This window comes from Aegilops tauschii, chromosome 5 (assembly GCF_002575655.3).
Source record: "Aegilops tauschii subsp. strangulata cultivar AL8/78 chromosome 5, Aet v6.0, whole genome shotgun sequence".
Classification (NCBI taxonomy): Eukaryota; Viridiplantae; Streptophyta; class Magnoliopsida; order Poales; family Poaceae; genus Aegilops; species Aegilops tauschii.
The window spans coordinates 528654454-528681053 of record NC_053039.3 but is presented as its reverse complement, the minus strand read 5'-3'; the positions used below and the strand labels follow the sequence as shown (position 1 = coordinate 528681053).

Genomic DNA, 26600 nt, shown 5'->3' with positions numbered 1-26600 from the left:
AGCCTTGACTTTGAAGGGAGGAATTTCATGAAACTTTTCATAATCTTCAGACATGTCTGTCTTGCCCTCCACTCCCACAATGTCCCTTTTTCCTGAAAGAACTATGTGGCGCTTTGGCTCATCGTATGATGTATTCGCTTCCTTATCTTCGTTTTCTCGGTCTGGTAAACATGTCCTTCACATAGATAACCCGTGCCACATCATTGGCTAGGACGAATGGTTCGTCAGTGTACCCAAGATTGTTCAGATCCACTGTTGTCATTCCGTACTGTGGGTCTACCTGTACCCCGCCTCCTGACAGATTGACCCATTTGCACTTAAACAAAGGGACCTTAAAATCATGTCCGTAGTCAAGTTCCCATATGTCCATTATGTAACCATAATATGTGTCCTTTCCCCTCTCGGTTGCTGCATCAAAGCGGACACCGCTGTTTTGGTTGGTGCTCTTTTGATCTTGGGCGATCGTGTAAAATGTATTCCCATTTATCTCGTATCCTTTGTAAGTCAATACAGTCGAAGATGGTCCCCTGGACAACGAGTATAACTCATCACAAACAGTGGTGTCACCTCTGAGACGTGTTTCCAACCAACTGCTGAAAGTCCTGATGTGTTCACATGTAATCCAGTCGTCACACTGCTCCGGGTATTTGGAGCGCAGACTGTTCTTGTGCTCATCGACATATGGGGTCACCAAGGTAGAGTTCTGTAGAACTGTGTAGTGTGCTTGAAACCAAGAATATCCGTCCCTGCATATTATTGAGTCCCCTCCAAGCATGCCTTTTCCAGTCAGTCTCCCCTCATACCGCGATTTAGGGAGACCTATCTTCTTAAGGCCAGGAATGAAGTCAACACAAAACCCAATGACATCCTCTGTTTGATGGCCCATGGAGATGCTTCCTTCTGGCCTAGCGCGGTTACGGACATATTTCTTTAGGACTCCCATGAACCTCTCAAAGGGGAACATATTGTGTAGAAATACGGGCCCCAGAATGACAATCTCGTCGACTAGATGAACTAGGACGTGCGTCATGATATTGAAGAAGGATGGTGGGAACACCAGCTCCAAACTGACAAGACATTGCGCCACATCACTCCTTAGCCTTGGTATGATTTCTGGATCGATCACCTTCTGAGAGATTGCATTGAGGAATGCACATAGCTTCACAATGGCTAATCGGACGTTTTCCGGTAGAAGCCCCCTCAATGCAACCGGAAGCAGTTGCGTCATAATCACGTGGCAGTCATGAGACTTTAGGTTCTGGAACTTTTTCTCTGGCATATTTATTATTCCCTTTATATTCGACGAGAAGCCAGTCGGGACCTTCATACTGAGCAGGCATTCAAAGAAGATTTCTTTCTCTTCTTTCGTAAGAGCGTAGCTGGCAGGACCTTCATACTGCTTCGGAGGCATGCCGTCTTTTTCGTGCAAACGTTGCAGGTCCTCCCGTGCCTCAGGTGTATCTTTTGTCTTCCCATACACGCCCAAGAAGCCTAGCAGGTTCATGCAAAGGTTCTTCGTCACGTGCATCACGTCGATTGAAGAGCGGACCTCTAGCTCTTTCAGTAGGGTAGGTCCCAAAATATAGATTTCTTCTTCCACATGGGTGCGTGTCCCTCAGCGTCATTCGGAACAGCTAGTCCGCCGGGACCCTTTCCAAAGATTACGTGTAAATCATTGACCATAGCAAGTACGTGATCACCGGTACGCATGGCGGGCTTCTTCCGGTGATCTGCCTCGCTTTTGAAATGCTTGCCTTTCTTTCGACATTGATGGTTGGTTGGAAGAAATCGACGATGGCCCAGGTACACATTCTTCCTGCATTTGTCCAGGTATATACTTTCAGTGTCATCTAAACAGTGCGTGCATGTGTGGTATCCCTTGTTTGTCTGTCCTGAAAGGTTACTGAGAGCGGGCCAATCGTTGATGGTTACAAACAGCAACGCGTGCAGGTTAAATTCCTCATGTTTGTGCTCATCCCACGTACGTACACCGTTTCCATTCCACAGCTGTAAAAGTTCTTCAACTAATGGACTTAGGTACACATCAATGTCGTTGCCGGGTTGCTTAGGGCCTTGGATGAGAACTGGCATCATAATGAACTTCCGCTTCATGCACATCCAAGGAGGAAGGTTATACATACATAGAGTCACGGGCCAGGTGCTGTGATTGCTGCTCTGCTCCCCGAAAGGATTAATGCCATCCGCACTTAAACCAAACCATACGTTCCTTGGGTCAGCTGCAAACTCAGCCCAGTACTTTCTCTCGATTTTTCTCCACTGCGACCCGTCAGCGGGTGCTCTCAACTTCCCGTCTTTCTTACGGTCCTCACTGTGCCATCGCATCAACTTGGCATGCTCTTCGTTTCTGAACAGACGTTTCAACCGTGGTATTATAGGAGCATACCACATCACCTTCGCAGGAACCCTCTTCCTGGGGGGCTCGCCGTCAACATCACCAGGGTCATCTCGTCTGATCTTATACCGCAATGCACCGCATATTGGGCATGCGTTCAAATCCTTGTACGCACCGCGGTAGAGGATGCAGTCATTAGGGCATGCATGTATCTTCCGCACCTCCAATCCTAGAGGGCATACGACCTTCTTTGCTGCGTATGTACTGTCGGGCAATTCATTATCCTTTGGAAGCTTATTCTTCAATATTTTCAATAGCTTCTCAAATCCTTTGTCAGGCACAGCATTCTCTGCCTTCCACTGCAGCAATTCCAGTACGGTACCGAGCTTTGTGTTGCCATCTTCGCAATTGGGGTACAACCCTTTTTTGTGATCCTCTAACATGCGATCGAACTTCAGCTTCTCCTTTTGACTTTCGCATTGCGTCCTTGCATCGACAATGACCCGGCGGAGATCATCATCATCGGGCACTGGTTCCTCTTGATCTTCAGCAGCTTCCCCCCTTGCAGCATCATTGGGCACATCGTCTGGTTCCTCTTGATCTTCAGCAGCTTCCCCCGTTGCAGCATCACCGTATTCAGGGGGCACATAGTTGTCATCGTCCTTTTCTTCTTCGCCGTCTTCCATCATAACCCCTATTTCTCCGTGCCTCGTCCAAACATTATAGTGTGGCATGAAACCCTTGTAAAGCAGGTGGGTGTGAAGGATTTTTCGGTCAGAGTAAGACTTCGTATTCCCACATATAGGGCATGGACAACACATAAAACCATTCTGCTTGTTTGCCTCAGCCACTTCAAGAAAATCATGCACACCCTTAATGTACTCGGAGGTTTGTCTGTCACCGTACATCCATTGCCGGTTCATCTGCGTGCATTATATATAATTAAGTGTGTCAAAAACCATTACAGAACATCATGAATAGATAATTAAGTGACCAAATTAATAGAAGTTCATCATCACATTAAAACCAAAGTACATACATAGTTCTCATCTAACAACATATATATAGCTCTCTAGAGCATCTAATTAATTAAACCATACATTGAAACTATGTAAAACATTTCAATGCGAAAACAAATGCGATCATAATCGCAACCAAGGTAACAATTGATCCAACGGCATAATGATACCAAGCCTCGGTATGAATGGCATATTTTCTAATCTTTCTAATCTTCAAGCGCATTGCATCCATCTTGATCTTGTGATCATCGACGACATCCGCAACATGCAACTCCAATATCATCTTCTCCTCCTCAATTTTTTTATTTTTTTCCTTCAAGTAATTGTTTTCTTCTTCAACTAAATTTAACCTCTCGACAATAGGGTCGGTTAGAATTTCCGGTTCAACCACCTCCTAGATAAATAAAATCTATGTCACGTTGGTCGGTATATTTGTCATAAACAATAAATGAACCAAATAGTTATAAAAAGATAATATATACCACATCCGAATCATAGACAGGACGAGGGCCGACGGGGGCGGATACCAAAACCATCGCACTATGTAATAAGAAGGAATAATAAAAGTAACAAAATTAGACAAGTAACTATCTAAAGTAAGAATTTTTTTCCTTTCAGAAAGAAGATAAGAACAAGAGGCTCACCACGGTGGTGCTGGCGATGAGATCGGCGCGGGCGATCGACGGCGGTGAAGACGGGGACGGGACGTGACGGACCGCTAAACCTAGACAAATCTCGGGGAAAATGGAGCTCGGAGGTCGAGTTTCGAGAGGAGAAAGATTAACTAGTGTGGCTCAGACATTTCATCGAACACCTATGTGCATAGGAGGTGAGCTAGAGCACCCAAATGCCCTCCCCTCGCCGACCAGAAAAAACAGAGCACTGTGGAGTGCTCTGCTGTGGCGATGGGGTATATATAGGGAACTCATTGGTCCCGGTTCGTGGCACCAACCGGGACTAAAGGCCTTTGGTCCCGGTTGGTGCCACGAACCGGAACCAATGCCCCCTTTAGTCCCGGTTGATGGCACCAACCGGGACCAAAGGCCTTGTGCTGCCCCGCGTCAAAAGTTTAGTCCCACCTCGCTAGTTGAGAGGGCTCGAGAGTGGTTTATAAGCGCTGCTGCGCCCACCCTCTCGAGCTCCTCTCAACTGCAGGCTTTCGGGCCTAACCGTTCTCTTTGCCTGTGGGGCCTACTGGGCCTTCTGCGGGCCTGAATCCTGGCCCACGGATGGGTTTCAAGTCGTATTCAGGCCGTGGTGGCCCAGTAGGTGGCATAATTTTTTCTCTCTGTTTTTTGTTTTCTCTTTTGCTTTATTTGTTTTGTTTTGTTTCTACTTACAACAAAAAACTTATTTATTTTATTTCTAATTACTTATGTATTTTACTTTAATTATTTTATTTTTATTTATTTTACTGCTGCTATTTTTATTTATTTTACTACTGCTATTTTTATTTACTTTATTAAGGTTTATTTATTTTAGTTACTATAGTTTATTTTATTTTATTTTATTAAGGTTTATTTATTTTATTAAGGTTTATTTATTTTATTTACTATAAAAAAATGAACATAGATGCGCCTATAGAGAAAATTCAACCTAAATTCATAATAAATTTCTATGAAATTCAAAGAAATTTACTGTGAATTTAGGTCAAATTCCCTGTATAAGGGCATCTATTTTCACTTTGAGAGGAGCTCAACAAGGCAGAGAGGGACGGGCTTATAAACTGGTGTGAGCGCCCTTCGGTTGGCGAGGTGGGACTAAACACTGGCCGCAACTAGGACCAGCCCTTTAGTCCCGGTTTGTGGTATGAACCGGGACTAATGGGTGGTGGGCTAGGAGCGTGGCCCATTGGTCCCGGTTTGTCCCACCAACCGGGAACAAAGGGGCCGGACGAACCGGGACTAATGCCCCCACGAGGCCCGGCAGGCCCCTAGCCGCACGAACCGGGACCAATGCTCGCATTAGTCCCGGTTCGTGACTGAACCGGGACTAATGTGAATATTGCCCTGTGACCAAAGCCCAGTTTTCTACTAGTGAGGATTAATGAAATACATGTTTTCCGTACCTCTTTCTCATTGTGTACTATGGTACACTGGCACGCCCGCATTTTTTCGTCCCGGCGCAAGAGAGAAATACACTCCCCTTTCCTTCCTCCCGGAGTCTAGATATTTTTCTCGTGCCAAACAACAATGTCGGCCACGGACGACGAGACGGCCAACCGTTTTATCATCGAGAACATCATCTTCGAAGGCGGTGTCGGTGCCGCTGCCTTCGAGCTCGATGAGACCCAAAGCCAAGATGACCGAGGCCCCTTCATGGTCGGCCACGAGGGCATGGCTGACACCTTTGCTCAGGGCCATGGAGGCATGGACGACCCCTTCACGCATGGCCAAGATGGCTTGGGCAGCACTTTCCCGCAAGACCACAAATTCCCGGAAGACTACCGCCTAGAAGAAGAAGATAATGAAGTGGGCATCGACAGGGAGCCTTTGTTTTTCGAAGACGAGCTCTCCATCCAAGCTAATGCAAACAAGAAGCGCCAAAGCATTCGGAATAAGGCATACACAAAGGATGAGGACAAGTTTCTTTGTGAATGTTGGAGGGACATTGGACAAGACCCCAAGGTCGGCGCCGAACAAAAGGCATCAACCTTTTGGCTACGTGTTCATCGAGAATTTCATGAACGCAAGAAGTTCGCGCCGTACAAGATAGAGAGCAAGTGTGTGGGTGTCTCTCTTGAAGCGTTGGAGAGGGTGACAGCAAGAGTGGAACAAGTTTTGTGCCACCCTTGAGAGCATCGAGGGACGTCCCGTGAGTGGCCTCGGCATCAAAGATATGGTATACATGCGTCCATCTTCATTTATGTTGTTTCATACTTGCATGTCCATTTGCCCATATGCTTCCATGTCCATTTGCCCATATACTTGCATGCTCTTCATTTGTAGGCATTTCAAGTTTTGGAAGCATTCAAGGCCCAACATAGGAACAAGTCGTTCAACATCATCCATTGTTGGATGGTCATCAACGGGGACAAGAAGTTCAAGGCGCAATATGCTGCCCTCAATGCGCATGGAGGGAAGGAAGCCGTCGAGGACCATGGGAAGGGAGAGAAGCCGCACCCGCACGGAAAGACCAACTCCAAGAAAGAGGACAAGCGTGATGCAGCATCGAATGCCTTGAATGCAACTTTGGAAGGCATGATGACCAAGAAGGATACAAGGGAGGAGAAGCGCCAGCAAGACAAATAAGAGCAAATGAATGCCTTCATGGAGATACAAAGGAAGATGCTCGAGATGGAGGCGGAGAAGCAAACAAAGAAGCTTGAGATGGAGGCGGAGAAGCAAAGGAAGATGCTCGAGATCGAGACTACCAATGCCAAGACCAAAGCGAAATAAGTGGCACTCGCTTGCATGACGAAGTGGGTGGAGTATCATGAAGGTGGACTTGAGCACGGTGTCCCGAAAAAGAGGCCTTGGTTCGAAAAGATGTAGGACGACATGCTCAAGTTCGTTGACGAGTGATCTATGGCGGAGAGCACCATCTTTTTTGTATGCCGCCAAGCTGGCATGACCACGTCTAAGATGGCGTGGTTGAACTCCCGGCCTTTTTGTGTGCTGGCATGTGTGTCGGCTGCTGGCAAGTGTGCCAGCATGAACTACGTGCTTTTTTTAGGTTGGCATGACGTCGCATGAACTCTGGGCGATGGCATGACTACTGGCACGATCTATAACCATGGGTTTTTTTTAATTCATATTGTTTTTTGCGTGGATGAGAATTGGGTCGGCCGGTTGGACGCATGACCGACCCAAACACAAAAAGAGACGGATAAATCAATCCAAAACAACAACACGGGTGTCTGTTTAGATCAGCGCGTTGGAGTTGCTCTTAAGCAACGTTGTCCGCTCCTCCGGCAGACCTTGCATGCCTGCCGACAACCGAAATGCCACGCCGGCCGCTCAGAGCCTCTGCGTGCAAGCACCCGACGCAACCGTCGACGCGCTCGTTCCATTTGTGCTTGTTCAGACCTCACGCGAGCATGCCACGCGGCCGTGCACGACACCGCGAAGCAGCAAACATGACGAGGTTGCCGACTGAGAGGCATCGCTTGATAAACTCTCAAGATGCAACCATGCTTAATTACGCATTATTCTGGAAGTTTCTTAACCATTACTAGGATTTAGGAAAACCACGATCCGTGACCTCATGAGATCGGCCAATAGCAGGGCGCAATATGCCCGCATTAATCCGTGTAACCATCGATCCGAGCCGTACGATCAGTTTCAACTGCAACGCCAATGCGCCAATCAATCAAGCACAAATTAAGGATCTACCAAAGTCGGTTCGTACGTGCCCCTGTTAGGCCCGCCTATAAATACCCTGCCCCCTCTCGCTATTTGTACGTACATCCGATCACGATCAGCCCTCGATCAACTAGTCAGCCCGACAGCAAGAGTACTCCCAAGGGCGTGCAAGTGCAACATAGCAACTGCGAGAGGTAAGCCGTTTCAAGTGTTCTACAGTAATTCCTATGGTTGTCCCGTACCCTGCTTAGTATTTCTTGATGCTTCCGGCGGTATTTCTGATTTGGTTTCTTGTGTTGGTCATCACTCATGGACATATAAAATAGTTTAGAACATGCTACAGTACCTTGTTTTTCCTGGCTAGCAATCGTTGATAATCATAATGTGTGTGAACTAGCTGGGCATTATGTGATCACTTGGGCCTATACTGATTCTGAGAAGCTAGAATTCTTTTGGGAAGGAACTGCAATCGTATTTTTCAGACATATATGTATCACATGCACGCAATTAGACATTCTACATTATATTGGTATTCAAAGTGTCGAATATATGGCTTTCGAGAGCACGGTCAAATCACAAATTTTAGCCAGAGTGACTAGTTGCATTTGTTTCACATGTCTTAGATCTAGCCTTGGAATTAAGTTTGTTAACACAACTTTTGTGCATGGTGTACTATTTTGTTTGCAGGATGGCTCGAACTAAGTGCACTGCCCGTAAGTCCACCGGTGGAAAGGCTCCAACGAAGCACCTTAGGGCTTTCTATGTAATATTGCACCTTTGGCTCTGACGAAGCACCTTAGCAACTTTGAGTGTTAGAAATTGTTTGCTTGACAGCAACTTAACTACTGGTTTTTCGTTTTGTAATGCCAGGCTGCCGCTCGTAAGACTGCTCCCGCCACTGGAGGAGTGAAGAAGCCACGCCGATATCGCCCTGGAACTATTGCTCTTCGGTATGTGTAGCACAATATAATTCCCATTGCTTGGATTATTATGACGTTGCTGTGTTTCATACTCTTGTGGTCCTATAGGGAAATTCGCAAATATCAGAAGGGCACAGAGCTACTTATAAGGAAATTACCTTTCCAGAGACTTGTCAGGGAGATTGCCCAGTTTTGCAAGGTACATTTCCCTCTAGATCATATGTATCTTACTACTCCTTCCGTTCCTAAATATATATCTTTTAATTGATTTCAATATGAACTACATCCGGATGTATATAAGCCTATTTTAGAGTATAGATTCACTTATTTTTCTCTGTATGTAGCTCATATTAAAATGTCTAAAATGACTTATATTTAGGAACGAAAGGAGTAGGCTTATTTCAGATACGAACAAATCCAACTCAATCCGATCAAAAAAGATCCACTAGAGATTGATTAGGGTGTATAGAGAAAAGTTCTTATACAGTGTATTCATGATAATAATGAAATATTTGGGCTTACATCTATTTTCTTTGGCTTCTTTGCCACATCTACAGAGTGATCTACGTTTCCAGAGCCATGCGGTGCTTGCTTTGCAGGAGGCAGCCGAAGCATACTTGGTGGGACTGTTTGAAGACACTAATCTGTGTGCCGTCCATGCTAAGCGTGTGACCATTATGTCCAAAGATGTGTATTTGGCAAGGAGGATTCGCGGCGAGAGGCTGTAATTAGCCTACATAGATGGATCAAGCCCAGCATGTTTAGTGCTTTCCATGTGATTTTCCGGGTTCATAATGGGCAGTGGAGAACCCTTTGATATGCCATGGACGTTAAACTATTATTAATAAATGTAATTTTGATAATTCATATCTAGATGATTTTTAGTTATGTCACGTCTAAATTCTTTAATGTACAATCGGCGCCGTAGGATTCATGCAAAAACAGTTTTTGATCGGCTGTCACCCTATTTTTCGCGAAAAGCCAGTGACCGTTTCCGTTGTACGTGGGGCACATGTTTTTATAGAGGCTGTGAGTTCTTTTTTAAATGCCTGGGTATGCGATGTAGAATTCAAAGAGCTAAGCTCTCTTACATATTCTCATCGATCTTTTTTCTCTTGTTCCTATTTTATTTTCTCTTTTTGATTTTATTTTTTCACTTATTCATTTTAAATTTCATGAACTTCTTTAATTCATTTTTTCCTTTTACTTTTTCATTTCCCCATTTTCCAATTCGTTATATTTTTAGAACATGAACACTTTGTGAAGTGTGCGAACACATGAATTTTAAATTCGTGATCACTTTTTTGAATTTGCAAAAGATCATAAAAAATTTCAAAAAAAATTGAACACTTTACAATGTCTTATCTAAGTTGTGGTCTATCCGATCTAACTGTTATAATCTCCGCCCAAATTTGATCCTGCTTTGTTCTTGTGCGCGCGTCCCATGGTCGCGCGTCCTCCGTTGTCGCGATGTTCATTTGTCGGACTGTTTTAGTTAGGCCTCTTTTTTGTTCGGCCTCTATTTTTTTTGTCAGACCTATTTTTTGTCGCTGTGTCCAGAAACAGAATAGACGTGGTGATTTGTTTGCCTTTTTTTTCCATCACCTCCATTATGCATCTGCTTTGCCTCTCTCCATTCCTGCTCTCTTCATTTCCCCTTTGTCTTTCATTAGAGCCGACTATTTTTGTGTGGCATTTTTTTCCTAGTTTCAACTCCACCCTCGAATTGCAACCAGACAAACCATTTTTTTCACCCAACCTTTTTACCCTAGTTGTAAATCCACATTTGAGTCGCAACTGGGCCCGACTTTTTTTTTTGCATTAGTCACAAGTCCTGCCTCAACTTACAACTAGGTCAGACTTTTTTGGTCTCAGTTGCAAATCCACTATTGACAAGCAACTAGGGGCTGTTTTTTTTTGTCCCAATTGTAAGTTAACCATCGACTCCAAAATGTGCCCACCCATTTTTTATTCTAGGTTGCAAGACAACTACTGACAACTGGTCTCTTAATCTTTTTTTTTTTGGGGGGGAAAGGCCATCATGGCTAGCTTTATTAAACTCAAACAATAGTTACATCGTTCACCAATTGGCTAACTAAGAACACAGGAGGTTCGTTAGTCCAATTGTCATCACATTTATTACAAAAACTAAACTTTGCTAGCTCATGAGCAACTGAATTTGCTTAGCGAAAGCAATGAGAGAAGATGACCTTTCCTATTGACGTTGACAAGTCTATGCACTCGGCGAAGATCGCTGCTGCTGCATCCCATCATTGGTCTTGTCCTCGACAGCAGTTGATGACGTTCAACGAGTCCGACTCCGCTTCTACTCTGTTGAAACCCAAGGAGTTCGCCAGAAATAATCCATCTCGTAATGCCATTGCTTCAATAGTCACAACATCTGCTGCCAATGATATAAATTTACAAAAACCTGCAATGAAATTCCCTCTATCATCTCGTAGCACACCTGCAACAGAGCCTGCTCCCTCATCCGCATGGAATGAAGCATCAACATTAAGTTTTATGAACCTTGGCTCCGGTCTCTTCCACCTATGCTCCATCAAAGTCCCTTTCTGCATCACAGAGTTTGTATAATTTTTCACTATTGCGAGAAAAGACATGTGCCACCTGAAGATAGGAGGAACAAGTCATGGTGAGTGTGTCGCGACGCAGCCACCAGAGGTACCAGCATCCGGTCGCGATCACCTCCATTTTCTTCAAGCTTGGCATCATTAGTAGAGGTTGGTCTGACTCCAGCAGCAGAAATTCCAGGATCGCCGACCCCGATCTGTCTACTTGTACAACGAAGTCAATATGCTCTGATAGGCCCAGCCCGGCCCATAGGCTATTTGCTAAATTGCATTTGAACAGCATATGACGCAGGTCTTCCGCCCCCTGATGACACACTGGGCATGCACCATCGACATGTATATGTCTATTAGCGAGAATGGATTTAACTGGAATGATTCCTCTCAATGCCCGCCAACAGAAGATTTGAATTTCCCGTGGCACTTGAAGCTCCCATAGCCTCTTCCAGATCGCTGCTTGCATGGTACTAGTTGACGATGAGTTTGGAAGATATTGACCTCTATACTTATGCGACCATTGTTCATGGTATGCACTCTTAACCGTGAATCTCCCGTGCTTTGTTAGATGCCATGCAATAAAATCATCAAATGCTTGGAAATTGAGTGGTATCTGCAGAATTCTAGTAGCGTCCACGGGATAAAAAATATCCCGTATCAATTGTTCATCCCACTGCGAGGTAACTAGATCAATTAGCTCTACCACTCGAGAGATTAAGATATGTCCCCGAGGAGTTATAACTCTCCTGTCCGGGCTGGAGGGAATCCATGGACATTCCATATGCTTACATTCTCACCCGATCCGATTCGCCAAATATACCCTCTTTTAAATGTAGTCAAACCTGCTACCAGGCTCTGCCATGTAAATGAAGACCCAGTTTTTTGCCCAGCATGCAGCAAATCTGTATTGGGGTAATATTTCGCCTTCAAAATTCGAGCACAAAGGGACTCCAGATTTATAATCAATCTCCAACACTGTTTTGCAAGCAGCGCCAAGTTGAAAGAGTGTAGGTCACGAAAACCTAAACCCCCATCACACTTTGGTATACAAAGCTTCCACCACGAGAACCAATGCATTTTTTTATTTTCCTCATCATCTCCCCACCAATATTGAGCAATGACATCTATAATATCTTTACACACTCCTTTTGGCAGACAGAAAACTGACATGGCAAACACAGGTATGGATTGAGCTACTGCTTTTAACAAGATTTCCTTACCTCCTGTAGAGAGTTGCTTCTCCATCCACCCTTTTAAGAGTTTCTTAATCTTCTCACAAAAGTGTTCAAAGCAATCACTCCGGTCTGCACCTACCATAGCGGGTAATCCAAAAAAATTATCTGTGAGAGCCTGGTTTGTTATATTTAGCTCCTGGCATATTTCATCTCTCGTTTGCAACAGAGTATTTGGACTAAAGAAAATGTTTGATTTCCCAACACTTACCATCTGTCCCGAATTTGCACAATAAGTCTCCAACACTTCCTGTAAGGAAGTTGCATTTAACATATCTGCCCGCATGAGAATTAAAGAATCGTCAGCAAATAAAAGGTGTGAAACTGACGGTGCATTCCTGCACACTCTTATCCCATCGACGCCACCAACTTCTTCTTCATACTTCAAAATGCTAGAAAGACCCTCAGCGCAAATCAAAAAGAGGTAAGGTGATAAAGGGTCACCTTGCCGAATTCCCCTCAAAGGAATAAACATATCTGTTTCTTGTGAATTAAAACGAACCTTGCATCTTACTGAGCTCACACATGCCATTATAAGATCTATCCACTGATCATCAAAACCCAATCTTTTCATCATGTTCCTCAGGAAAACCCACTCAACTCTATCATAAGCTTTATGCATGTCCAATTTGACTGCACATAGACCAGCCTGAGTATTCCTGATCTCTTAATCTTTTGTTCCCACAGTTGCAAGTCAACCAACGAAATACAACTGGGTCTGACCTTTTTTCCATCCCACAGTTGCAAGTCCAACTTTGAGATGCACTAGGCTATTAATCCTTCTTTTGCCCAAATTCCAAATCCATCTTTGACTCGGGCGCGACTATGTCTCGCCTTCAGCAAGAGGGGCAGGAACCCTCGCTGAAGGGGAGACCGAGTGGGCCGGCCCAGGAGCGCGGAGTGCAACAACCTCCTTTTTCTATTTCGTTTTTTGCTTTATTTTTTGTATATACTTTAAAATATTGTAAATAAATATATTACAAAAAACTCTATAAAATATTTGAAAAAAATGTTGACCAAGCATTTAAAAAATGTTGATCACGTATACGAAAAACGTATAAAAATTGTGTATAAATTATTTTATCGTGTATTTGAAAGATGTTAATGAAGCATTTAATTTTTTTCGAACAAGTATTTAAAAATGTTGATCAAGCATTTGAAATTTGTTAAATGTGTATAGAAAAAGTGTTGATGATGTCTTAAAAATGATGAATTTTTAGATCATGTGTATAAAAATGTTAATCAATCATTTGATTTTTTTACCATGAAAAATATCTGAACAGTCACAAAGAGCCGAATTGAGTGTAAAACCTGAAGTTCCAAAGCTAACATGAATAATTGATGTGGCTGCGTTGACATCACATGTGTATTTGCGAATGACCGAATACATACACATGGTCCAATAAGCAAACATCAGTAATGAAAATTCAGATAATCATAATACTATTTGCTCTTTTTCCGAATACTTATTGGGATATTATTATTGCAATATAAATAAGTAGAGAAGACATACACTACAGCAAAAAAAAAATGAGATTCCACCACAGCGGTCTACACACAACACAATTAGTTGTAAGAAATCATGGAGCCAACTATGCTGCATACAACATTCCAGCGAGTGAAGTGCACTAGTACTGTAGCAAATCAAGAAACCAGTTTTTACATGTATGTATCGTTCTTGCTAATTCTAAAATAAATAAAAAACTATAAAAGTTTGATGTAGTATACATTTTGTTAAAATTCAATGCCATGAGATTTTGATACCCCGAATATTCATCTTGAGAGGATATTAGTTCAATGAGCTATATGTTATTATGAATTACCAAAATCATCCAGTGATTAGTTGCACCTTCAGCAGGCTTTGATAAATCTTTTCATGTAATGCCTTCCTCCTTGCATGCCAAAGCACCCACATGGTAACACACATTTTCTATAGCTCTTCCTATTGAGAGAGAGAGAGAGAGAGAGAGAGAGAGAGAGAGAGAGAGAGAGAGAGAGAGAGAGAGTTGATGGGCCATGAAGCCTACCGGGAGCTCAGAAACGCAAAACCTCTTTAAAAAAACAGACTACCCCCACTGATCCAAAATAAGTGTCGTGGTTTAGTTCAAATTTGAACTAAAACCACAACACTTATTTTGGTCGGAGGGAGTACAAGATTTTAGTTATGGATACGGGCAGGCAGAAGGAGGAGAAGGACCTCGAGAGCTGCTCACCCATTTTTGTATGTATATTCTAAAATAACATTTATCTAGTGTGGGTGGATACAAAATTTAAATATATTATGTCCAAGGAAAAGGAGTAGATTCGAATTTTAAATAGCAAGAAGCACCATTTATTTACCCATACACTAGTTATGAGGGTGCTAACACATGATTCTCAGAAAGAAAGAAAAAATCAATGGAGATTTTACGACATACATCGATGTAAATCATGGAGAAAATTCATATTGGCGAATATAAGAGCAAACTCGCTCCTCTGCCTCTTGTTTTACTCTCTCCAACACCTTCTTTTCCTTCACTGTCATCACAACCTAACCGGTCAGTTCTCATCTTCCATTAGCCCTATCATTACAGTTTCTTCTCAGTCGGCGATGAGGTCCCTGGTCCCAAGTATGTCACGAACATGACATTTGCGGTGCCATAGCTACTTTCTCGACCTCCCTCTACACAAAGAAAGAGGCATGATGGGAGGCTATTTTCAATCATGAGTGAGAGGAAAGAGTGCTCGATAGAAGGTTGTGGGAGGTTAAAGATGACGGACACACGAAGACTAGTATGAGCTAGAATTCTCTCCATGATATCCAAAAACCGAAGTTACATGTCTTTTATATTTTGAAACAAAATGTTTGCCACTCAGACTGATTGGAAGATAAAATAATTTCTTTGATCTTCCACTCAGTCTGAGTGACAAGCTTTTTTTTTTGAGATCGGAGAAAATTCAAAGAATTGGTTTAAAAGATCCAAAAACAACCACAACAAATACAATACGTTGATATTTGAGCAAGTGAATGATGTGGCATCAAGTTTCTATCCTTTGGAAATTTATTGATTATCATTCTGCATGAAAACTAATATTTTCTTGTCAGTGTATTTTCAAATTTTGGAAGGACGATTTATTTATTTACTTATTTCAAGAACAACCCAAGTGCTCTAGGCGCCATTAATTCAAGGTTATTGTGGAGTGGCCTCCTTTGTTGTAAGAAGGATTGTGCACCCATACTTAGAATATACTCCCTCCGTTCCAGAATATAATATGTATCAATTTTTGTGTAAATCAAACTTATGTATGTTTGACCAAGATTATAGAATAAAATATCGATATGTACAATAAAAATAAAAATGTATGTGAAATAATTTTTTGTTGATGTTTTTCTCAACAAATATTGCTAAATTTTAGAAGATTTGACTTTGATTTTTTTAATAAAAACTATAGGCACTACATTATAAAACGGAGGAAGTAATATTTATACCATGCGAGATGTGGAATAAATAACGTGGATAGAGCCAAAGGAAACCGGCTGCTAGCTTCTGTCACAGGCTGGTGAAGATAGAATTGTCTTCCTCAGTCTGATGGAGACGTACTTACGTCTGCTAGCTAATCGATCGCCTGCTATGTTAATGTGGCTAGCTAGCTAAGCTTCCGGTTCTTAGCGGCTTGTTGTCGTCTATCTGAGGGCAACATGCATGATTAGGACGTCTCATGCATCGGGACCATCCCAAATTCCCTTTACCATTGCCTTCACTTGGATTGGATTCATGCAAGCAGTCACCCAGCGATGTATCAAATATTCCACCATATTAACCCACCCACCTTTTTTGTTTGTTCATTCTTAAAAGTAGGATCAACGACTAGAAACTATCAAATATTCCACATTATGATTACATATTAACCCAGCCACTTTTTTTGTTTCTTCATTCTAAAAAGATGTATGAGTAAAGTTTTATAATATGCAGCAGTTGAAATTTGGCCCTAGAAATACACAAAAAGGGTCAAGCAAACGCTAAAATAAATATTCGAACATAATTATTATTACGCATGTGAACCTTTCTTATGTTAACCTGATTGTGGTGCTTGAAGTTGTGCTCTCTCATTCCACTCCGTGATAAAAGAAACGACTCGTCATAAATAACGTGTTCAAGATGCACTAAAGTTGATTGTTCAAAGTATAGCAAAATTGCATAGACAAAAATTTAGTTAATGGTTAACGTCTCAGATATCAGCAATATGACGTTTCTGTACCTCCTAACCAAAAGAAAAATTAGGAACACTGAATATGTGGGGATGAAAGGTTGCCCATTCTGGTTGGGGGGGGGGGGGGGGGGGGGGTTAGTATCATTAGAAGACAAGAGGAAAAAAATAATGACAACTTTGATGGAAGATGGTCATTCATGTTTAATATGATAATTGAAAGTCTCGATTTGAGGGAGATTGACCTTATTGGTAGGCAATTCACATGGGCCAATACTTTGCCAGTTCCTACTTACGAGAAATTGGACAGGGTTCTCTCTAGTGTTAAATGGGAACAAAAATTTCCACTGGTTACGGTTCAGGCCTTACAAAGGGCCAGCTCTGACCATACCCCACTACTGGTCGATTTCGGGGAAGCGACCCATGTGGGAAACAAAAATACTTTCTCTTTCGAATTAGGATGGTTTGAGAGAGAGGGCTTCATGGAGCTCATTGCGCCTGAATGGGCCAGAGACACGGGAGAGTCTTCTAATGTGGAGAGATGGCAAACCAAAATTAGACATTTGCGCCAGCTTTTGAGAGGCTGGGCCAAACACCAAAGTGGTATCTATAAAGTGGAAAGGGAAAGATTGACACGAATTATTAATGAATTTGATGTGAAAGAGCGGAATCCATCATTCTTAATACTTCTGAGAGAGATATTAAGAATGAGGTCGAGAAGAACTTGCAAGCCCTTATGAAAGAGGAGGAGGTGAAATGGGCGCTTAAGGCAAAGGTCTCTAAGATCGTCCAAGGGGATGATAATACACAATTCTTCCACATGATTGCTAATGGGAAGCATAGAAAGAAAAGATAATATAGCTAGAACAAGATGAGGGTACAATTGTAGGTCATGAAACCTAAAGCTATACATTTCCGAATATTATAAGAAACTTTTCGGAGCACTTGAAGAAAGTTCTGTATCTCTTGATGAGAGTGTGATCGGGGACATACCGCAACTCAACTTAGAACAGAATGAGGTGTTGTCTGCCCCGTTCACTGAGAAAGAGGTGTTCGATGCTAATACAAATGAAGCATAACAAAGCGCCCGGGCCAGATGAATTCCCGGCGGAATTTTATCAAAAATGTTGGCATATCATAAAGAGAGATTTATGCCTATGTTCCATGATTTGTTCGAAGGCCACTTAAATTTGTTTCACCTCAATTTTGGAACAATAACGTTGTTGCCAAAGAAGGTGGAAGCTGTTCGCATTGAGTAGTTTAGACCGATATGTCTTCTCAATGTAAGCTTTAAAATCTTTACAAAGGTTGGCACAAATAGGTTGACACAGATAACCCATTCGGTTGTGCAACCTACTCAAACTGCTTTCATGCCAGGACGACAAATCCTAGAAAGGGGTGGTAGTCCTACATGAAACATTACACGAAATCCATTCGAAGAAATTAGATGGCGTTGTCTTCAAAGTGGATTTCGAAAATGTAGGAGATATGCCCTAGAGGCAATAATAAATGATATTATTTATCTCCGAGTTCATAATTATGTTTATGTTCCATGCTATAACTGCAATGATTCTCGAGTCTGCAATATCCATGAGGCTCGGAGGAAGACTCATATGCACGTGTGGAATAATAAACGGGAAGAAGTATTCCTAGTCTGGCCTCTAAGACTAGCTCAAGTGTTGCATGATGGTTCTGTTTTCCTGATCATGGGCATGTCTATGCCAGCAACTTTGAGGGCACAATGTTAAGAGAACATTTGTGTTGAATCGACCCGGATTGATGTTATGCTATGAGATTCATTCGTCACAAGTTAATGGTACATAACACAGAGATGGTTAACGTTTGAATGATTCCTTAGACCATGAGAGTATCGAGTTTCTTCATGCTTGCTTCATGAACTTTGGGGTTTGTTAAACGTCATCCGTAAATGGGTGGCTATTACGGCGGCTTACGGGTTCATGGAAAAGTGTGTCAAGTAACTTGATAGCTCAAGATTGGGATTTGCTCCTTCGACGATGGAGAGATATTCTCGGGCCCTCTCGGTATTACGGTATCCATCATCGTCTGGCTAGACACAGTGTGATTTGATCACTGGGATACCGGAACACGGAAACGAGAAAAGAGAACAAAACTGGTAACGAGGTAACTTGCATGGTGGACAAATTGTTCGTCCACGGGGATGCAACAAATCTCAGCTCGGGTGTTTGTGACATATCGCGAAGCAATTGGAATAGCTCACTACAACTGGAGGTTCACTCGAATATTTATTCGTGTGGGTATAGAGGTCAATATGGGTGTCCACAGCTCCGATGTTGATCATTGATCGGAAGGGGTTCCGGGTCATGTCTATACTTCACCGAACCTATAGGGTCACACGCTTAAGGGTCATCTATCTGCTGAATACTAGACAAGGAGTTTGAGAGAAAAACACCGAAAAAGTTTCGGACACCGGAAAAGTTCTGCAGAGAGAGGTCATCGAATGAGTTTTGGTGAAACCGAAAAGTTGTTTTGGGATATACTATTAAGTCAAATTGGTTTCGGCACATTCTTGATAATTCTTGGAGGGTGCCAGAGTCATTCTGGAAACTTTCTGGAATTTTCCGGGATAAAAGCTGGATATGCTCCGGAGCTGCCGGAACCACTTCAGATGCTTTTCGCAGATGAAAATCACTAATCCGGAATTGTTTCGGAACACGTTGAAAATTATTTTAGTGGGTACTGGAAATGTTCTAAGCCCACATAAATATTTTCAATTCGAACGGACGCTGAAAAATGTCGTCGTGAATAGTGAAAGTGCTTTTTGGGATATTTATGGAAAGCCACCTTTTGGGGCTTTTCCCAAAAGGCTTCTAGAAGGACTTGGGGATCAAGGAACCCCCTTTGGGGGCCCCCATGAAGGTGGGACGTTGGAGGGTGCAGCTCCTCCATGGGGCTCCACTTGTCATCCCTTTATGCCCTTTATGCCCTTTATGTGTGACATAAAGTGCGGGCATTTTTGGGTTTTCATGTGTCCCCTACCCCTTGGTTTTTCCTATAAATAGAGGTGGAGAGGAACTCTCCACACTCTCTTTCTCACATACAAGTGTCATTGCAATGATCTGGCTTCTCTCTCCCTCCCCGCGAAATAGTTTCGTAGAGCCGAAAGGCTGTCTGGGTTCCGGTGGGAACTAATTCTGGACGGTGAAGCCCTACCGGATAGATGACACCGTATGTGTGCAACTCTATAGAGAGATCGTAGTTTCGGTCTTAATTCGAGAGTGCCTCCCGAAGGGTTGTCCGGGTGATCGTCCGAGTTTCAAAGGTCCTCCCGAAGGGCTGTCCGAGTGACCGTCCGAGTTTCGAAGGTCCTCCCAAAGGGCTGTCCGCGACACCATACGGGGGACTGTACGACCACCTCCCGGAGGGCTGTCCGAGGGGCAGATGAGGGTATACATCCTCGCGGTTGGGAGGTTGTCAATCCTAGCTGCGGGGATCTGCACCGCCGATCATCATCGACTCTACTTCCCGCTGCGCTACGAGTCGGTAACGAAAAAGATCAAACCTTGTATGCAGTCTCAATAGTGGTCCTGGGCTGGTGCGTAGGTCGGAAATTTTTGTTTTCTGCCCTGTTACCCTACAGTGGCATCAAGAGCCGTGCTATGCGTAGATGCAGGTTTCGATCTAGAATACATGGAGATCTATGGGTATTGCATAATATAATTAGGTAGTAGATGAGATCTATTGCTGAAAATTATTTATGCGGGTGACAGATGAAATCTGTTACCCGACGTTCTTGTTGCTTCCCTAGAATTTGCGTTTGCTCAATCTCGAGACAGCATGGTGGAATTTGACAAAGTTCTGGCAATCCGTGATCCTGATTGATCATGGAAGTTCTATCAGTTCTTTGGGTTCTGCCGTAGTCAAAAGAAAGATGAAATTCGCAGATGAAAGGCCATTGCAGATATGATCTGCACGGGGGTCATGCGTATGACGAAGTTTAGTATGGGGCTCAAGATTTAATTATCTCGTGTTTCACACACCCCGAGATGTTAATATAGCAACTTGAATAATCATACTTGATGATAAAACGTTGGTAGCTGCGGTTTAAGTCAAAACCTTAGAAGCCACATAAAATAAAATTTTGCATAAACCGATTAGAGGCGTCTAACTTGGTTTTGCAGGATGTGCATGTGATGTGGTATAGCAATGCTCATATTCAATTTGATTATGTATGAGATGACTATATGATGTAATTAACATGACCTGCGTGTCATGATTCGGCATGATGGCTGGAGCCATATGATTGCACTTTAATGACCTGCGTGTCAACCTTAAGTAATGCATTTATTTTATCTGCTATGGAGATAGCGATATTATCTGGTGTATCGACAAGGTGGTGGCAATCTTCGCGAAGGTGAACACCGACGCGAATGCCGAAGACGAAGAAATACTTGACTTCTTCGTCAGAAGAGGCTATACCATATCATGCTATTATGAATTGCCTGAGATGTTTATCCCTCTTGATGCACCCTTCTTGATTGCGCGGTAGTCACTTTTATTAGGGTGATCTCTCAAAAAAAATCAAGTAGTTAGTGTTGTCCCAAGTGTAGCACCGTCACGGCACCTAACTTTTTGGGGTATCGCAGGATCTCCCTGGGTACGAACGATTAGGGAAGTGTGAGGCGGGTGAGTTGAGACCTCACAGCAAGATCACTTGGTTGTCTTGACGTTCTGGAAGGATCTCCCTGAGCTCGGAGCACGCCCATCGAAAGATGAACAAGAGTCACATAGAGATGTGATCAGCAAGTTTGCCTACCGATTGATTTTCACGCCATCAGTGTTCATCTCGTTCAATGGTGTTGAATGGATATGCGGGTCTTGTGTCACTCATAATCAATTTTGAGAGATATTGATTTGAGTGGGAGCGCACTGTTGAATTAACATGTTTAATTCTCAGTGCAATTAATTATGAACACTATCTAAGTGTTTCTTGCAAAATAGTTGTAGAATAATGGCTCGCGTTTCCACCTTCCCTGTTAAAATTGAATAGCTGTTAAATATCTGGTTAAAACTTTATGATTGGTAATGTAATGTGAGGATTGTTCTTGGGAATTATGGTTAAACATGTTAATCACTAATTCTTGGGTATTGTGAGTTAATCACAAAGATACCCGCTCGATTGCATTCTGTTGCGAATCAATGTAAGAGCTACTATGACCTAAAAAGACTAGCCAGGAATGAGGTTTTAATACGTGCTGGGAACATAGTAAAAGTTACTATACCTTCCATCGGTGTATTACCTATATATTTTCTTTCATAATTCATTTTAGAGTTTCTCACACTCTAGCCCTTTGCATAAGGTATCTTGCAAGAAGGTTGTTCGTAAGAGAACTTTTGATGTTCAGTATTATGAATAAACATTAAGGGCCATACTTTCATTATGAATGAGATGCATGTTATGAATAATTATATTAATATATTACCTCTGTGTTTACTTTCATAATTTATTTTAGAGTTTCTTACACTCAGCCCATTGCACAATGTTTATTGCAAAAGGGTTGTTCATAAAAAAACAATTGTTGTTCAGTATTATGAATAACATGAAGGGCCATGCTTCCATCCAAGATGGGATGTATGTTATGAATATTGATGGTAAAATGATACATCCATAACACTGACGCTAAATGTCCCAAGACTATGAGAATACCACACATGTGTGGCACTGCGTTTGGTCACATTGGAGAAACCCGCATGGAAAAAATTCCATTATGATGGATTTTGAAGTCGTTTGATTTTTAATCATCTGACACTTGCAACTTTCCTCCGAAAAGTGAAGTTACTGAAATACCGTTCACAGGCCATAAGGAACGAGCAACAAATTTATTGGTGATCATACATTTTGATGTGTGTAGTTCAATAAATGTTGTTGCAAGTAGTGGATTTATATATCTTCAGAAATGACTCAAGTAGATATATGGATATTTGCTTGATGAGACGTAAGTCTGGATCTTTTGAAATCATTCGAAAGGTTTTCAAAAATGAAGTAGAAGTTATGGTAACAAGGAAATTATGTTTCTACAATTTGATTGCAGAAAGGAATATCTGAGTTACAAGTTTAGCGAATGTCTGATGAGTTGTGAAAAGAGTTTCATAACTTACACCTCCCGGAACACCACTATGAGCGGAATGTCTGTGAAGATGTAATCAAACTATTTATGACATGGTAAGATCAAAGATGACATAAATAAATTTGCCATTATCACTTTTAAAGAGTAATGCTTTATAGACTGCGGATTTTACACTGAAAAGAGCTCCATCAGGTCCGTTGAAATGACGCATGGTATGGTACGCCCAACCATGTTATATATCTTTTCTTAAATTTTGGAATGTGGGGCTTGTGTAAAAGGTTACAAACCTATTCCAAATCAGACAGGTGCTACTTTGTAAGTTATCCCAAGTCATTGGGTATTCCCCCACCACTATACCGAGGCAAAGGATTTTTGCCACAAAACGGTATGCTTTTAAAGAGAATAGTTCTTGCAAAAGGGTAAGTGGGAGGACAGTGCAACTCGACGAGATAACAAGTATCTTCGTCAGGTCAAAGAAAAGGAACCTTGGAAGTGATTCCAGAGTTTCCTACTGCGATTGATACGGAAGCCTCTACATTAGATGTATGGACTTCGGTCGAACTTGCAGCTGAACAACATAGGCAAAGCTTGTGCAAACCTCTCAGGTGTGCAAACAAGATATTGTTGTTAGACAACAGTATACCTATGATACACAACGAAGCGTTGATGGGCCCTGACTCCGGAATTGGCTAAATGCCAATATAATCCGAGATAGTTTCCATAAATGATTCAAGATTTAAATCTTGATAAACCCTCCGAAAGACTTGGAGTCCAACGGATTGTAATGGGACTATAAACTGATATGGATAAAATGTTTTATCCATTAAGCTCGACTTGTTGCAATAACAAGTTCAAAGAGTTGACTACAATGAGATTGTCTCACCATAGCAATGCTTAAAGTCGGTTCGGGTTAAACTAGCAATTAATACATATTTCAATACGTGAGATATGAAACATGGATGACAAAAGAATTTCCATGAAATGGAAATACAACCTAGGACTTGTATGAGATACAATCCAAAGTATTTTGTCGGTCCAGAGGATGCTAGTAAGTATGCAAACTTCAGAGTTCCAGCAATGGACAGAAGAGAGCAAGATGGAGTTGGAATCTTTGTTTTTGATGAAATGGTCAAAGGGGTTTGACTTCATCAATGGGTAACGAAGATGCTTGTGGATTCAAGAAAGTAAGTGGTGGCATAATAATATTTGTGAAAACCTTGTGTGCTTGACACATTGTTAATTGGAAATAAATTTCTTGACACGAATTAGGACTTCATTTGAAAATAGTTTTCCGATGAAGCGCTTGGGCTAAATAGCCTTGATATTAGGCATAATGATCTATGGAGATAGATTTACCTAATGGGGTTGAGCAAAAATACATATTGACAAGATGCTAAAACCGTTTAGCACTAAGAACGACAAGGAGTGATTCTTGCCGAAGTCACATGGAAAGAGTTTTTGCTAGAATCAGTGTCCCAAAACACTGATGAGCAAAATACATGATGGATATTCCACACTCATGTGTTTGGATTAATCATGTATTCTATGGTATGTAAAACAACCAGATATGTCCAATACTCCCAAGCTGTTGCGAGTATAGATACAAAAGTGATCAAAAATACTAATCATGGGGCAATAGTGAGAAAGGATCATTGAGTACTAAAGTAGCACTGATGACATGTTTTCTCGCAAGTGAAGATCATGAAGAGTTCGTTGTAAAAGGTTACATCGATACAATCTTCATCATTTCTCCATGCGTTTTTCGATTTAAATTGAGGGTTTTGTGTAACACACAATATGGTGGTGCAGTTAGTTGGAAATTGTTCCAAACATGTTACTGTGGCGAATTCTATAACAGAGGCGAAGTATGTTGCCGCTTTAGAAGCGACAAAGACAAAGATGTTGAATCATATAGTTCATTCATGAATTTAGTATGGTTCCAAGAAGGCTTTGGTCAATGGGACACTATTGCAGATAGTTGCTCCATAACTCAGTCCGAGGAATCAGGTTTCGACCAATGATTCACATATATACAAAGCCAAGTCCACACAAAATATGAATTTTGTGAAAGCGTGAAAATGCAAGGATATGTAGAGATACACACGGTGCTGAAGTTGCCAGATCCGATGGACATCAGGCTATACCACATGCGAAGCATTTTTTACACCAGTATGCCATAGGTGTAAAGTGCATTAGCATTAACTAGATTATCGACTCTAGTGCAAGTGGGAGTCTGTAGGAGATATGCCCTAGAGGCAATAATAAATGATATTATTTATCTCCGAGTTCATAATTATGTTTATGTTCCATGCTATAACTGCAATTCTCGAGTCTGCAATATCCACGTGGCTCGGAGGAAGACTCATATGCACGTGTGGAATAATAAACGGTAAGAAGTATTCCTAGTCTGGCCTCTAAGACTAGCTCAAGTGTTGCATGATGGTTCTGTTTTCCTGATCATGGGCATGTCTATGCCAGCAACTTTGAGGGCACAATGTTAAGAGAACATTTGTGTTGAATCGACCCGGATTGATGTTATGCTATGAGATTCATTCATCACAAGTTAATGGTACATAACACAGAGATGGTTAACGTTTGCATGATTCCTTAGACCATGAGAGTATCGAGTTTCTTCATGCTTGCTTCATAAACTTTGGGGTTTGTTAAACGTCATCCGTAAATGGGTGGCTATTACAGCGGCTTACGGGTTCATGGAAAAGTGTGTCAAGTAACTTGATAGCTCAAGATTGGGATTTGCTCCTCCAAGATGGAGAGATATTCCCGGGCCCTCTCGGTATTACGGTATCCATCATCGTCTGGCCAGACACAGTGTGATATGATCACTGGGATACCGAAACACGGAAACGAGAAAAGAGAACAAAACCGGTAACGAGGTAACTTGCATGGTGGACAAATTGTTCGTCCACGGGGATGCAACAAATCTCACCTCAGGTGTTTGTGACATATCGCGAAGCAACAGGAATAGCTCACTACAACTGGAGGTTCACTCGAATATTTATTCTTGTGGGTATAGGGGTCAATATGGGTGTCCACAGCTCCGATGTTGATCATTGATCGGAAGGGGTTCCGGGTCATGTCTATACTTCACCGAACCTATAGGGTCACACGCTTAAGGGTCATCTATCTGCTGAATACTAGACAGGGAGTTTGAGAGAAAAACACCAAAAAAGTTTCGGACACCGGAAAAGTTCTCCAGAGAGAGGTCATCGAATGACTTTCGGTGAAACCGAAAAGTTGTTTCGGGATATACTATTAAGTCAAATTGGTTTTGGCACATGCCTGATAATTCTTGGAGGGTGCCAGAGTCATTCTGGAAACTTTCTGGAATTTTCCGGGATAAAAGCTGGATATGCTCCGGAGCTGCTGGAACCACTTCAGATGCTTTTCGCAGATGAAAATCACTAATCCGGAATTATTTCGGAACGCGTTGAAAATTATTTTAGTGGGTACTGGAAATGTTCTAAGCCCACAGAAATATTTTCAGTTCGAACGGACGCTGAAAAATGTCGTCGTGATTAGTGAAAGTGCTTTTTGGGATATTTATGGAAAGCCACCTTTTGGGGCTTTTCCCAAAAGGCTTATTGAAGGACTTGGGGATCAAGGAACCCCCTTTGAGGGACCCCCATGAAGGTGGGATGTTGGAGGGTGCAGCTCCTCCATGCGGCTCCACTTGTCATCCCTTTATGCCCTTTATGCCCTTTATGTGTGACATAAAGTGTGGGCATTTTTGGGTTTTTCATGTGTCCCCTACCCCTTGGGTTTTCCTATAAATAGAGGTGGAGAGGAACTCTCGACACTCTCTTTCTCACATACAAGTGCCATTGCAATGATCTGGCTTCTCTCTCCCTCCCCATGAAATAGTTTCATAGAG

The 26600-nt window shown here is 42.2% G+C and overlaps 1 protein-coding gene across 1 annotated transcript; it reads left to right on the top strand.

The window, feature by feature from the left end:
• Positions 1-8364: 8364 nt before the first annotated feature.
• Positions 8365-11072, top strand: LOC109775633 (histone H3.3-like). The gene is made up of 4 exons (XM_020334352.3): positions 8365-8439; positions 8547-8626; positions 8705-8795; positions 9154-11072. Exons 1-4 carry the CDS (start codon positions 8365-8367, stop codon positions 9322-9324), a joined length of 417 nt encoding a protein of 138 aa, XP_020189941.1. The 3' UTR covers positions 9325-11072.
• The last annotated feature ends 15528 nt before the right edge of the window (positions 11073-26600 follow it).

Bases quoted from the DNA above. Each gene is read 5' to 3' on its own strand.
- LOC109775633 (XM_020334352.3), top strand. From the start codon at position 8,365: ATGGCTCGAACTAAGTGCACTGCCCGTAAGTCCACCGGTGGAAAGGCT. The intron at 8,627-8,704 runs GTATGTGTAGCA...GTGGTCCTATAG, and splicing joins CCTGGAACTATTGCTCTTCG to GGAAATTCGCAAATATCAGA. The intron at 8,796-9,153 runs GTACATTTCCCT...CCACATCTACAG, and splicing joins AGATTGCCCAGTTTTGCAAG to AGTGATCTACGTTTCCAGAG.